The sequence below is a fragment of the Bison bison genome, unplaced genomic scaffold (assembly GCF_000754665.1).
Source record: "Bison bison bison isolate TAMUID 2011002044 unplaced genomic scaffold, Bison_UMD1.0 scf7180017864512, whole genome shotgun sequence".
Taxonomy (NCBI): Eukaryota; Metazoa; Chordata; class Mammalia; order Artiodactyla; family Bovidae; genus Bison; species Bison bison.
In genome coordinates this window covers 1,161,262-1,175,361 of record NW_011495066.1, presented here as the reverse complement: position 1 = coordinate 1,175,361, position 14,100 = coordinate 1,161,262, and the positions used below count along the sequence as shown (strand labels likewise).

At 47.3% G+C, this 14,100-nt stretch overlaps 2 protein-coding genes across 15 annotated transcripts in view; one reads left to right on the top strand and one right to left on the bottom strand.

The window, feature by feature from the left end:
• Positions 1-7,820, bottom strand: part of LOC104981020 — a 50,875-nt gene extending 43,055 nt beyond the window's left edge. Inside the window, exon 1 of the mRNA XM_010829904.1 lies at positions 7,304-7,820. Within this exon, the coding sequence (XP_010828206.1) occupies positions 7,304-7,820 (517 nt within the window). The remainder of the gene's footprint in view (positions 1-7,303) is intronic.
• PNPLA4 (patatin-like phospholipase domain containing 4) overlaps positions 4,990-14,100 on the top strand; it is a 127,464-nt gene continuing 118,353 nt past the window's right edge. For 4 of the 14 annotated variants that reach the window (XR_824323.1, XR_824322.1, XM_010829900.1 and 1 more), the window contains exons 1-4: positions 7,517-7,593; positions 8,358-8,472; positions 9,869-10,053; positions 13,200-13,294. Coding sequence is in view for 12 of the 14 variants with exons in the window: in XM_010829900.1 (XP_010828202.1) it covers positions 9,874-10,053; positions 13,200-13,294 (275 nt within the window). In the remaining 2 variants the exon portion in view is untranslated. Of the gene's footprint in view, positions 7,245-7,511; positions 7,594-8,357; positions 8,473-9,550; positions 9,599-9,640; positions 9,672-9,868; positions 10,054-13,199; positions 13,295-14,100 lie in introns of those variants that run through there. The other 10 variants (XM_010829899.1, XM_010829889.1, XM_010829893.1 and 7 more) reach the window with 9 other exon arrangements.

The window sequence follows — 14,100 nt, the reverse complement described above, 5'->3', positions numbered from 1 at the left end:
CCCCCCATCACGGGCCCATGCCATTGGGTCACGACGGGCTGCTCACACGGACTCTTCAGGGACACGCACGTGAAGGAAACAGAACCAGCAGGAGTTCCCCTCCTGAACCTGAGAGATTGGCAGTGAAAGAACTTTTCCACCAATGTGCTGAGAGGCTGCCGGCAGCCTCCTGGGGGAGGTCCGGACTGCAGGTGGAAACCCAGATGAGAAAAAAACTGGAAAAGGCACAAGGGTGGCCTTGGGATACTGACTAGATGCCCGATCCCGCCCCCTCTACGCTTGGTCCAACCGCTAACCCTTCTGATACTTGTCTTTTCATTGGAGGACGATTGCTTTCTAGTGTTGTGAGTTACTGCTGTACAATGTGAATCAGCCGTTGAGTGACTGAGAGAGTGAAGTTGCTCAGTCGTGCCCGACTCTCCGCGACCCCATGGACTGGAGCCTACCAGGCTCCTGCATCCATGGGATTTTCCAGGCAAGAGTACTGGAGTGGGTTGCCATTGCCTTCTCCAAAAGTGAAAGTCGCTCAGTCGTGTCTGACTCTTTGCGGACCCCATGGATTATACAACCCATGGGATTCTCCAGGCCAGAATCCTGGAATGGGTGGCCTTTCCCTTCTCCAGGGGATCTTCCCAACCCATGGATCCCGCACTGCAGGAGGATTCTTTACCAGCTGAGCCACCAGGGAATCAGCCGTATGCATACATATGACCCCTCCCTGTGAGACCTCGCTCTCCTCCCCGCATCCCGCCCCTCTGGGTCATCACAGAGCACCGAGCTGAGCTCCCTGTGCTATCCGGCAGTTCCCCACTAGCTGTCCGTGTTACACATGTCACTGTAGACATGTCAGTGCTGATCTCTCAGTGCATTCCACCCTCTGCTTCGCCACTGGGTCCACATATCTGTTCTCTGCGTCCATGGCTGTTTCTACCCTGCACACAGATTCATTGGTACCATTTTTCTAGCTAAACTGCCTCGAAGTTTGAAGAAACTTGAAACGTGAAGATACTTGAAGCAGAACTTTCTCTCTGCCTCAGCCAGTCAGATACACCAACTAAAGATTGTATCAAACACACAACCTAAAGATTCTTAACTCCTCTAAACAGGTATTATGTGTTAACTACCTCCTAGAAGCTGGCAGCAACCAGTCCGGACGAGACAGTCCCTGCTCCTAATCAACTCTGGACACAGAAGGTAGAGGCGAAACACATCTCTCACCAAAATAAGAGGTGATAAATGCTGTCACGATGCCCCAGGCCTCGTAGCAAACAGAAGAGTGGGGTTAATATTGACGGAAGTTGTTTGAATTTAATCCCAAAGGGCACCCTGAGACAGAAGGGTCTGTTTAGGCCTTGAAGGATAAGTAAAACGTAATACAACAGACAAATGTGAAAGTACATTCCAGTAAGAAAAGACAGCGAGCTAAAAATGGACAGTTTATCCATCAAGATTTTTTTTTTTTTAATTTTCGAACGCCTACTCCAGTCTTTGTCTTATATTAGACACTAAATAAAGTTTATTTAAAGAGTGATGAAAGGCATAAAGACAACTGATTAGATATATGGTATATCTGGAGGTAGGACCCTGGCCAATGACGTGACCGCCTTTTATAACACTGTTCTTAATGCAAATTTTGGTCTCATTACAATAACCAACTTTATGACACAACTTCCAAGAAAAGCAGTCATCATGAAGAGTTACCGCCGTAACTGATAAATGCAGGAAGGGTTGCTTTAATTAATTGCTACTCTTCCCTTTTTTTTTCTTTTCCAGATGCAAGCGCGTTTCCTACACATTTTAAATAAATTCATGCATCCCATTTATTAAACCCTTTTACTGTTTTGGGGGGCTCCCCTGATGGCTCAGACAGTAACGAAATCACTTGTAATGCAGGAGACGTGGGTTCGATCCCTGGGTTGGGAAGATCCCCTGGAGCAGGAAAATATCAACCCACTCCCGTATTCTTGCCTGGAGAATCCCATGGACAGAGGAGCCTGGTGGGCTACAGTGCATGGGGTCGCAACGAGTTGGACGCGACTGAATGACTAACACTTGGGTTACTTTACCACTTTTTAGTAAAATTATAAATAACTAAATGTGAAGACCATATACAAATTCCGACCAAGGAAAGGACTGAAGCAATAACAAGGTTGTGATACTTATAATGGCCAAACAGCGCAATCCTGGACGCATAATGAGAAACACACATATTTAAATATCTCATTATTGAGAATATTTCTCATTTTTGAGCCAGTGTAGGGAAGTAGGGTCTGTGTACAGGCTTTGCAATTAGGGAGACTGGGGCTGATAATCTCTGCGTCTGTGTGGATGTAGGAAAACCATTTTAGCTCAGAATTCTCCTTTACTGTCCCACTTGACATCACTGTTGTAAAAGTTACAAGAGACCTTGTGTACAAAGGACTGACACGGGATGGGCAGTCAATAGGTATAATCATCATCAATAGTAGAATTCCAGCAAATAGGAGTACAGACTAAAACGAAATAGACCAGAATTCTTATTTAATCCGTTTGAAATGAGGTGATTAGATAAGTGGATGTTTTGGCAATTAACGGTATTTTTTTTGATAACAGTGTCAGTAATGATCAGATCCTGCAGTCCAAATTAAAACAGAGTGGCATTTTGGTGAATCTGATGAAGCATAAGTCACCGAAGATGACATTCTGCGTATTACTCAGCAACCTCACTTTCCTGACACTGATATAATTTCCCCAATAATTCCCCCCACTGGAAGATCCTCCACGTGCAGGATAACAAGAAGGCCTATTTGCAAATATCCGTACAAACTGTGGATCACAAACAGTCAGGTCAAGGGCAGCGTTGTTTAGCAACAACAATAAAAAAATAAAAATTAAAAAAAAAAAAAAAACAGGGCAGAGAATACAGATTTTCTAATTTTATTGGGCTTATAAAAGTATTTAGGACTCTGTCCTGCATTTGGTGTCCCTCTCCCACCATCACCCCCAATCACCAATACCTAGCTACCAAAGACCTCAACTCCTTTGGTATAAAAAGATATTTTTTAAGTATGAAAATTTTGAAAGCTTATCTGGCCCATCTCACACTTATGCAGAATATCAATTGCGAGTAGTATAAATAATAGAAACACCTGGGAAAAAACCTTTCCATTTGTGATTTCTCAGTTCAGTGTATATTTGGAACCCTTCACCTGTGTAATTAAAACAAAGTTTATACATAAAGGTTACATTAAAAAAAATGCTTCTCTAATGGAAAAAAGCTTGATATTTAGTTTCTAGGCTATGCTAGGATCTGTACTATATATTTTCAGATGTATCCAATTTTCCAGATGTATCCCCTAGTTTTAAACTACACACACACACACATATATATACACACACACATTAAATACATACATTTGCATATATGTGTGCATGCTTGCGTGCTACCGTCGGTCCAGTCGTATCCCACTCTGCGACCCTATGGACGTTAGTCGTAAGGCTCCTCTGTTCATGGAGATTCTCCAGACAAGAATACTGGAGTGGGTTGCCATGCCCTCCTCCAGGGGATCTTCCTGACCCAGGGATCAAACCCGCATCTCTTGCGTCTCCTGCATCAGCAGGCAAATTCTTTACCATTCTTTACCACTAGCACCACCTGGGAAGCCTATATATATACACACACACACACACATGTCAAATGTATATTACATATGGAATTCATATACAGTGTGAAAACAAATATTTCCATTTAGAATAGAGTCACTGAGTTTTACTCCAAGTGGTCAGTTCTTCTAGCATATTTCTAACAGACAGAAAGCAGGTGCAATGGAAAAGGCACTTATATTATGAAGAACTGTTCTGCTCGCAAGATTTAGAAATTCAGTTTCAACTCATTGAAGAAGACAAAGAGAAAAGGGTGGGTGTGGTATGGGAAGACCACAGTTGCCTCCCCAGGCCCAACAAACGCCATCACACCTCCCAGGCCAGCTTCTCTGTCTCTGTCTCTCAGCGTGGTGCTGTGCTGTGCTTACTCGCTCAGTCATGTCTGACTCTGCGACCCCATGGACTGTAGCCCGCCAGGTTCCTCTGTCCATGGGATTCTCCAGGCCAGAATCCTGGAGTGGGTAGCCTTTCCCTTCTCCAGGGGATCTTCCCCAACCCAGGGATCAAACCCAGGTCTCCTGCATTGCAGGTGAATTCTTTACCAATGAACCACCAGGGAAGCCCTGGCTCTGCGCTAACTCCCTCTAAACGGCCTTTATTCCCTCCCTGTGGTGTCATTCACCAACAGCTGCCTGCCCTTCCTCCTGAGCAACAACCTGTGGGAAGGAACGCAGCCTCCTTCTCTGTGGGTGCCCAGGGCATGCTCTACTCCAGGACAGCAGAAGTGCCTTCCTCCGAACTCTACGGTGGTCTCGACACAAGGGATGCTTTCACCAGGCCATGGCGACCTGCGGTACCACCTCGATGCCTCTGGGGCAAGGGCGCCGCTGTGTGGGCCAATGCTCTGGCCACAACCCCCTGAAACTGAAGCCTGTGCATTTCTTCTTTCATCTCCATCAGGCTCAGCATGCAGAGTTCCCCTGTGCTAGGATGCCAAGGCTGGAACACAAATCCCACCACGTGGACGGCAGACTGCAACAGGAGAGACTCTGGCCCTGTCCTTGGGGCAGAGGGGTGGCAAGCATCCCTTGCCTGCATCTTTCTCCTTCTTGATGAAAACACATGATCAAATTTTGTAGAAGTTGAGGACAGGCTTCCCTGATAGCTCAGTTGGTAAAGAATCTGCCTGCAAAGCAGGAGACCCCAGTTCGATTCCTGGGTTGGGAAGATCCACTGGAGAAGGGAGAAGCTACCCACACCAGTGGGCTTCCCTGGTGGCTCAGCTGGTAAAGAATCCGCCTGCAATGTGGGAGACCTGGGTTCGATCCCTGGGTTGGGAAGATCCCCTGGAGAAGGGAAAGGCTACCCACTCCAGTATTCTGACCTGGAGAATTCCATGGACTGTATAGCCCACGGGGTCACAAAGAGCCGGACACGACTGAGCAACTTTCACTCAAATTGAGGACAGGGAAAGCCTTGGGCACTTTGCTTCTGTGCCAGCTGCTGTCGTGGGTGCCTCTCAGAGCTAAGGGTTCACTAGGCCCCAGTTCAGTGTGGACACGCACAGCATCTCCGTGTGCCTGTGTATTAGCACACGATCACGCCTCTACAATTACACATCGACTGCCTCTCTGCCCGCTAGGCTCTAGGTGAGGAAGAATGAATCCCTGTTAACTGGGTGTGCCCGGTACCTACACTATGTCTGTTAAACAATGGGTCCTTAATAAATGTATGACAAATGGCTAGCAAATAAGCCAGTTCAAAACTAAGTTACTGGGGAAAACAGAGCAGCAAAAACAGGCAAAAGATATACTGGGGAAAAAAAAAAAAAAGATCTTAAAGGGCAATTAAAGTACTATTCACTCACAAGAGTAACTTACTTAAATCCAACAATCACAACAAGTATTTATTAATCATGCACTATGTGAGAAGCAGTATGCACGGAGCTGAGATTAGGAAAACAAATACGCTTAAATCTGATATTCTTCCTTAAGGAAAGGGAACTGAACCTTTTAATTCATTGCATGCAAATGAACCTTTTAATTAGTCGCATGTAGGTATGACAAGGGCTAAAAGGGAGAGAAGAGGGATGTTTCTTTATTTTTTAGAGTTTAAATTGTTAAGACTTATATTATAGAGCTCGTGAACACTTTTCCGTGACCCTTAAATGTGGTGGGATCACACTCACCGACAGGGGTGGTAATAACCGCTGATCTCATTCTCCCTTTTAACAAAGGATCTCCGAGTCGTGGTGTTCAGCCTTGCTGCCCCAGGGACATAGTGCTCATCTATCTTCTGAATCAACCTGCTTGCTGTTGTTGCTAAACTTGGCAAAGGCCTGGCCTAACACCTGGGGTGGTCTGGCTTAAAGTGACGTGGTGGCATCACAGATCTAAGGAGAGATAAGGTCCACAGAGCAAAAATCTGTGGTGCCACAGAGCCAGAATTTGGTGGTCATGGTAGCCAACCAACTGTTTCGTGCATTTGGGCACTGCCAGCAGGTTGAGACGGAGAAGGCAGTGGCACCCCACTCCAGTACTCTTGCCTGGAAATAATAAGCAACTTCTGGGGATTCTGCTGAAACGCAGACTCTGCTTTAGATCTGAGGCCTGGGTTTCCTCTTTTCCATTAAGTTCCCTGGAGGGTGCTCTCTTGGAAAGACCACACCCTACCAGAGTTAGAAGGCAGCGGAAGGATGAAAGATTGAACAGTGCGTCCTTCTACATTTCCTGATATACCCACTCCCCTTTCCCTTCACTAAACCCTAATGCAGTCAAGAATTCAGCATAAGGCCGTTGTGCTACCCATCATTGTTAGGGTGTCTTCATGATCTGCTGTTCACAAGAAAGAAAAACAACATCACCTCCTTCGCTTTCTTGCTTACAGAAAGTGTCCTGGGGCAGAGTCCAGGGCCCTGGAATCTCAAACAGGGCAGAAAGAAAAGGGGCAAGGGAAAGGCCATTTGGGGAGCTCCCGCCCACTCCCTCTCCCGCTAAGAGACTCTCTTGGCATTCTTCAGATTCTCTTCTGTAGCTTCGGTGTGAATAAACCTGTCCTCCAACAAGGGGATCTGGGTCACCTTCCACCACAAAGCCCACCAATTCCTCCAGGCTTGATTGTTAGGATTGGACAGGGAAGACATTGTTCAGGGGCAGAAAGAGCCGCCGGTCCTTTGACTCTGGATGGAAATGCCAGCCGAGTGCGGGCCGCCATACTTAGGTCTAACGAGGGCCAGTGGTGCCCGCTGACGAAAGCAAGAGGCTGGTCCGTTGCAGGCCGGCTCTGCAACACGAACTTCCACGCGTTAGCGCCAGCTCGCATTTTGCCACCCCGTTTTGCAGAGAAGTCACCTGGGAAGCTCAGAAAGGTTAACACAACCCTTGTCCACACAGCCTAAGGCGGCCTGAGGAACCGAACGCAGCCCAAAGCCGTAGTTCGGCCTCTCCAATAATGCTGAGGAACAACAAATCACAGGCTGGCTTGCAAAAGCCGAGGGACGGCCCACCCTAACACGGATAGCCGGGCCCGCCCTAACACGGACAGCCGAGCCCGCCTCGAGGAGAAGGAGACGGGAAACCACTTCCGGGAAACAGCCGACCACAGGACCAAGCACTTCCGGTGCAAGGCACAGGCGGGTCGTTCGGAGGTCAGCGGACTCGCAGGTAAGGGCCGACCCTAGCCATCCGGAGACGGTACGAGCCCAGAATGTCGTCTCCCTTACCCGCGCGAGAGGAAACACCAGGGTGAAGCGGGCCGAGCGCGCGCCGCCATGTTAGGTTCAGCATTTTCAACGGAGCAGGCGGGGCCGAGTGGACGCCGGCGTCAGCGCGATGACGTCGTAGACCGGGCGCCTGCCTTCTACCTGCGGAACCTTCCTGGGCGGGCCCAGGGCGCGCGTCGTCCCGCCCTGATCGGCGGGGCCAAGTTGAATGACGGCCTAGCCCCGCCTTCCGGTTCCGGTTGAGGGCGGGAGAATGCTGCTCTGCGCCGAAGTGTCTCAGACCTGCGTTGGTAGAGGGGGACCGGGAGCGGGGGGCGGAGGGCGGAGGGCGGAGGGCGGAGGGCGGGCCGCACGTTCTGGCCAGCCCATGTGTCTCCAGGGGCGAGCGGGTCTGGGTAGGAGGAGTCCTTATTCCCGCCGCACCCAGACCTCGAGGGTGGGAGGCTGGGCACTGGGCTTGCGACTGCTGGGCCGGCTCCTTGGAGGCTGAGCACCCAAACGCTTCTCCCCGGTCCATCCTTAAGAAATTAAACCCAAACCGGCGCTCGGCTTCAGTGACTGAACGCGCAAGGCCTGGCTCCAAGCATCAGGGCCTTCAGATCAGTTCAGTCGCTCAGTCGTGTCTGACTCTTTGTGGCCCCATGGACTGCAGCACGCCAGGCCTCTCTGTCCATCACCAACTCCCGGGGCTGGCTCAAACTCATGTCCATGAGTCGGTGATGTCATCCAACTATCTCATCCTCCGTCGTTCCCTTCTCCTCCCGCCTTCAATCTTTCCCAGCATCAGGGACTTTTCAAATGAGTCAGTTCTTTGCATAAGGTGGCCAAAGGATTGGAGTTTCAGCTTCAACATCAGTCCTTCCAATGAACACCCAGGACTGATCTCCTTTAGGATGGACTGGTGGGATCTCCTTGCAGTCCAAGGGACTCTCTAGAGTCTTCTCCAACACCACAGTTCAAAAGCATCAATTGTTGGCATCAGGTGGCCAAAGCATTGGAGTTTCAGCTTAAGCATCAGTCCTTCCAATGAATATTCAGGACTAATTTCTTTTAGGATGGATCAGGTCCTTGAGTTCCTAAATTCCAAGCCCAGGCCAAATACCAAATCTGAAGGTACCGAAATCCAGTGTGATGCCCCTTTCCCCTTCGGAGTGAAGAGCATTGCAAAGGTGAATGTTTTATACACATGGTGAAATCGTGCCCCCAGAGGTTTGGGGGGGGGGGGAATTTTACAGTTAAATTTGTTGCGAATATCAGATGGTGCAGGTGACATTTCTTTGGGCCTTCAATTGCACTTGGCAGTCGCAGTCTCAGTTTGTCTTGAGAAACTTCCCTATGAAATACATTAAATTGTTGAATAATTCAGTATTGCATTATGGAATAATTGTGAGCATCCGTTTAAAAACAAAAGCAGGACAAAAACAAAGGAATGCTCACAAGGGAAATGGGTAGGGAGCCAAGCTGTCTAATTTAAATTTATTGATGCCACTTGGCAAAGAGCAAATGTGTCTTTAATTTGGAGTTTGCTACAGTCTGTAGTGATGTTACTAATGTTACCAATCACCCAGACCCCCAAATGTTTCAAAAGGTTAAGAAAAAAGGCCAAATGCCTTGCCAGTTGAAATTAATCCATTTGCTTTTTGCTAAGTAATTAGAAAGTAGGCTGCATAGTCTATGTACTGAACAGATATAAACTGATGTTAATTTTTTTAATTAATATGATTATATTGGGTCAGGGTGAGTGAGGGAAAAGAAAATGTTTCCTTGAAAGATTTGGATGTTCAGTTAGACTTTGATTGAAAATATGCTTAGACCAGAAAATTATATGTAGACACATATACCAGAGAAGGCAATGGCACCCCACTCCAGTATTCTTGCCTGGAAAGTCCCACGGATGGAGGAGCCTGGTGGGCTGCAGTCCATGGGGTCACTCAAGTCGGACACGACTGAGTGACTTCACTTTCACTTTTCACTTTCATGCATTGGAGAAGAAAATGGCAACCCACTCCAGTGTTCTTGCCTGGAGAATCCCAGGGACCGGGGACCCTGGTGGGCTGTGGTCTGTGGGGTCGCACAGAGTCGGTCACGACTGAAGCAACTTAACAGCAGCAGTAGCAGACACATATACATACTCTTTGCAACCCCTATATGGAGTTCTCCAGGCCAGAATACTGCAGTGGGTAGCCTTTCCCTTCTCCAGGAGATCCTCTCAACCCAGGAATCAAACCCAGGTCTCCTGCATTGCAGACGGATTCTTTACCAGCTGAGCCACAAGGGAAGCCCAAGAATACTGGAGTGAGCAGCCTATCCCTTCTCCAGGGGATCTTCCCAACCCAGGAATCGAACCGGGGTTTAGCCCACATTGAAGGTGGATTCTTTACCAACTGAGCTATCTGTGAAGCCCATATGCATATATTTGTGTGTGTGTGTATATATATATATATAATTAAACATACATAATTGTATTTATCTCATCACTTCTAAGAAATGATGACTAGCATCCATGTGGAACAAACTATACCACCTTACAGGCATTTCCTGGGTTCTGTTTCCCCACTTTCGCAGCTAGAATGAAGCACATCAACTTGTCCTTTGCAGCGTGTGGGTTTCTGGGCATTTACCACTTGGGGGCAGCATCGGCACTCTGCAACCACGGCAGAAACCTGCTGAAGGATGTCAAGGCCTGTGCAGGGGCTTCTGCGGGATCCTTGGTTGCTTCGGTTCTCCTAACAGCGCCGCAGAAAATAGAGGTAATTAAGTAGTAACTAGGCTGTGTTGCTCATCAGTAAATTAAGAACAAACAGGGAAGATGATTGTTTAACTCTATTAAGTTAACTGCATAGAAGTCATCCTTTGCCTGGGAAACAGAAAAGGTTAAGATTTCTTTTAAAGCGTCACCCTTAAAGAGCTGTGCTCTCCATTTGGAAAAGAAGATTATTCGGGGGGTGACAATGAGACAAGGAAACAAAATGCCTTATTTTGCTCATGAGTATTTCTTTAGTCTTAAGATTCCAGCTTTGTTTCTTTCCAGCAAAGGTTTATTTCTCCGTTAACTGATCTTGAGAACACAGGGCCTGTCCTCAAGGCCTGGAATATGTAGCTGATGAAGTCTTAGCTTGCTTCTACTTACAGACAGGCCTGTAAAGTAAAACATGACCCTGTAATTTAAATGGGATGATAATGGAATGTAATTAATGGCTTTTTCATTCCCATAGTAAGAAGCCCTGAATTTGAAGTAGTTTATCTAGAAGTAAGAATAATAAGCTTTCATTAAGTTTTTCATTTAATGCAGTCTGTATTTTTAAGCCCTCCGTGGTGGCTCAGTAGTAAACCTGCCTGCCATGCAGAAGACTCGGGTTCAATCCCTGGGTCCAGAAGATCCCCTGGAGAAAGAAATGGCAACCCACTCGAGTATTCTTGTCTGGAGAATCCCATGGACAGAAGAGCATGGCGGGCTGCAGTCCATGGGGTCGAAAAAGACTTAGACACAGCTTAGCGACCAAACAACAGCAATGACGGTGTTTTTTAAGATTTGTTTTCTGCTTCTAGACCTCGACTAAAGGACAACAACAGCAGTGTTTTTAAAATCAATTTTCTGCTTCTAGACGGTCGTGATGCTCTCTCTGACTTTGAGAACTGGCCTCAGTGGGTGGAAAATACTCTGTTTGTTAATTACATGCATTCTCTTAACCACTTGGAATAGTCATCATATAATGATTAACACTTCCGTGCCCAGGGATGAATTCAAGTTCACACTTAAGTGTTCAGAACCAAAACATTTTAAACACAAGAGACTTTCTTGGGAAGGGGCGCCCTGGTGGAGAGCAGGAGGGTGAGGGAACCCAGGAGGACTACTCTGCCACGTGGCTCGAAGTCTGGGGTTTTAGGGTGAGGGGATTAGTCTCCGGGTTGTCTCTGGGCCATCAGTCTGAGTCACGGCCCTTCCTGTTTGTTTGCTCAGCCAAGGTGGATGCCTGCAAGAAGGATTCTGGGAGGTGGAAGGACGCGTGGTGTCCTCCCTTTGACCTTTCCCGAACTCCTCCTCCGTGCTGGCTTGCTGGTTACACGCTCCTCCGGGAACCTCCTGTCGTAAAATAACTCGTGTAAACAGTTACTATCGGGCCGAGTTAGGATGGGCGGTTTCGGCCAGTGTCTCCCCTCACACAGGGGCTCTGTGTATCTCGTGAATCCCAGTGCCGAGCCCAAAGTCTGGTGTCAGTAACTTGCTGGATGGATGAACTAAAAAAGTCAAGGATGGGTCTGGGTTCAAATCCTGGCTATGACACTCATTCTTGATGACATGGTAGGAAAGATGCTTAACCATACAAACTTCAGTTTTCCTATCTGTCCTGTGTGGTGATTATATCCACCTTGCATTCTTTTTTTTTTTTAACCTTTACTTATTTTTAGTTGAAGGATAATTACAATATTGTGTTGGTTTCTGCCATACATCCGCGTGGATCAGATAGGTGTACATATATCCCCTTCTTTTTAAAACTCACTCCTACGTCCCATCCCAAATTCTATTTTTCTTATTTCTTTTTAGTGAAGTATAGCTGCTTTAAAGTTGTTATTCATATCTGTTGGGCAATAAATGACTTAGTTATACACACACATATATATATACATTAATTTTTAATATTCTTTTCTATTATGGTTTCTCATAGGATATTTTTTTCTCTTGGAGTATAGTGGCTTTCCAGGCTTCCGTGGTGGCTCAGATGGTAAAGAATCCACCTGCCATGCGGGAGACCTGGGTGCGATCCCTGGGTCGGGAAGATCCCCTGGAGGAGGGCATGGCAACCCACTCCAGTATTCTTGCCTGGAGAATCCCACACACTGAGGAGCCTGGCGGGCTACAGTCCACAGGGTTGCAAAGAGTCAGACATTACTGGGCAACTAAGCACAATACACAGTTGCTTTCCAATGTTCTGTTAGTTTTTGCTTTACAACATGAATGAGTTATAAGTATAACATATCCCCTCCCTCTTGAACCCCCTCCCAGCTCCCTCCCCATCCCACCCCTCTAGGTTGTCACAGAGCCCCAGTTGGAGTTCCCTGAGTCACACAGCAAATTCCCACTGGCTGTCTGTTTTACTTATGTTAAGCCACCTTGCAATCTTACATGAGCATGTGCCAATAGAGGATCCAGCATTGGCTTGCCTGTGAGACCGCACTTAGGAAGCAGGGGGGCTTTTGTTGAACACCTTTGCCCCAGACTAACCTCCAGAGACTGTGATCTGCTCTTTGCGGACGGCAGTCATCACGACTCCTTTCTCTGTTGTCGGCGTTGGTGTTAATTGGCAGCGCTGTTGCAGAGCTGCAACTGGAACGTTTCTGAGGCCACAGAATTGTCGTGCGAGAGGAGTTGCCTTAGAGAGGTCTGTAGGAAGAAAGTGCTCAGTTAGCATTGGAATCCAGCCTTCAAGGATTTTCCAAAGGTGATAAAAAAAAATAAATAAATAAGATTGTAATTGGGAGAACACATAGCTTGCCTGGGGACCAGGAGTGGAGGGTGAGGATCAGGCCCAGAAGGGCTTCTAGCCTGTGAAGCACCCGACACCTGGGGTTAGCTTTGTAGGGTCCAGGTGTTGCGTTTGGCAGGCTTCCCTGGTGGCTCAGATGGTAAACAATTTGCCTGCAATGCAGGGTTCAATCCCTGGGTTGGGAAGATCCCCTGAAGGAGGGCATGGCTACCCACTCCAGTATTCGTGCCTGGAGAATCCCATGGACAGAGGAGCCTGGTGGGCTACGGTCCATGGAGTCACAAAGAGTCAGACAGGACTGAGCAACTATCACTTATATAATTACCTTGTGTGGTGGGCACAGAGGTCTGGAACCAGAGTGACTTTTCTTCTGACAAAACATAGGCTCACCTATTAATTTTCTCTTTCAGGAATGCAACAAGTTTACCTATGATTTTGCTGAAGAAATCCGAAGGCAGTCTTTTGGGGCACTAACACCTGGCTATGATTTCATGGCCCGGTTGAGGTACATATTTATATATTGCCGGGGACCAGCCCCGGCTGATCCAGGGTATTCGAAGGAGAGACGGCATAGGCGAGGATCAGGATACGATAGTTTCAATTAGATATTAATTAGAGATATAAAGAGTAATAGAATAAGGATAGCTCAGTAGGAAAATTCAGTGGAGAAAAGAGGCTGAGTAGCTTGGTTTACGCGGGGGACCAATAAAACTTCAAGACAAGAAGCTTGCACCACTTACGTAGGCCGCAGGCGTCCTTCCGTTCTCCCGAAGGAGAGGAGACACTGAGGCCTCCCCGGTCGGATCTTAGAAGCCCAGGCATAGTTAGTAAGCATGGTGGGTTCCGCGCTCCAGATGGAGACTCAGCCAGAGTGAGAGAGAGAGCGACATGGGGAGACCAGTATTTCGAGAAACTGATCCCAATTCTTTATTTTCCAGAGTCTGTTTTTATACACTGAGATGTTATACAAAAGTCACGTGGGGACAGCAGTCCTGACTTTTATTAAAGTCAGGTGCTTCACACAAATGTATACAGAGGTCTTAGGGGTGTTACATCATCTTCTGGCCAGGGGGGGCCTGCTGACAACTTACGACCCTCTCCTTGTGACAGCGGTCAGTCAATCAGGACACTTATTTCTCCAGGGCTGATTATTCTCAAAACAGACGCCACCCAAATAAAGTTACATTCCTACAGGGTGAGGGTGTAGTGGGTTTTAGTTAAGGAAAGAATTTACTTAGCCTAAGGTCTAACGTGATTAATATCAAAGGTTAATACTTATTCCTTCTATATATTCATTAATGTGTGTAAGGG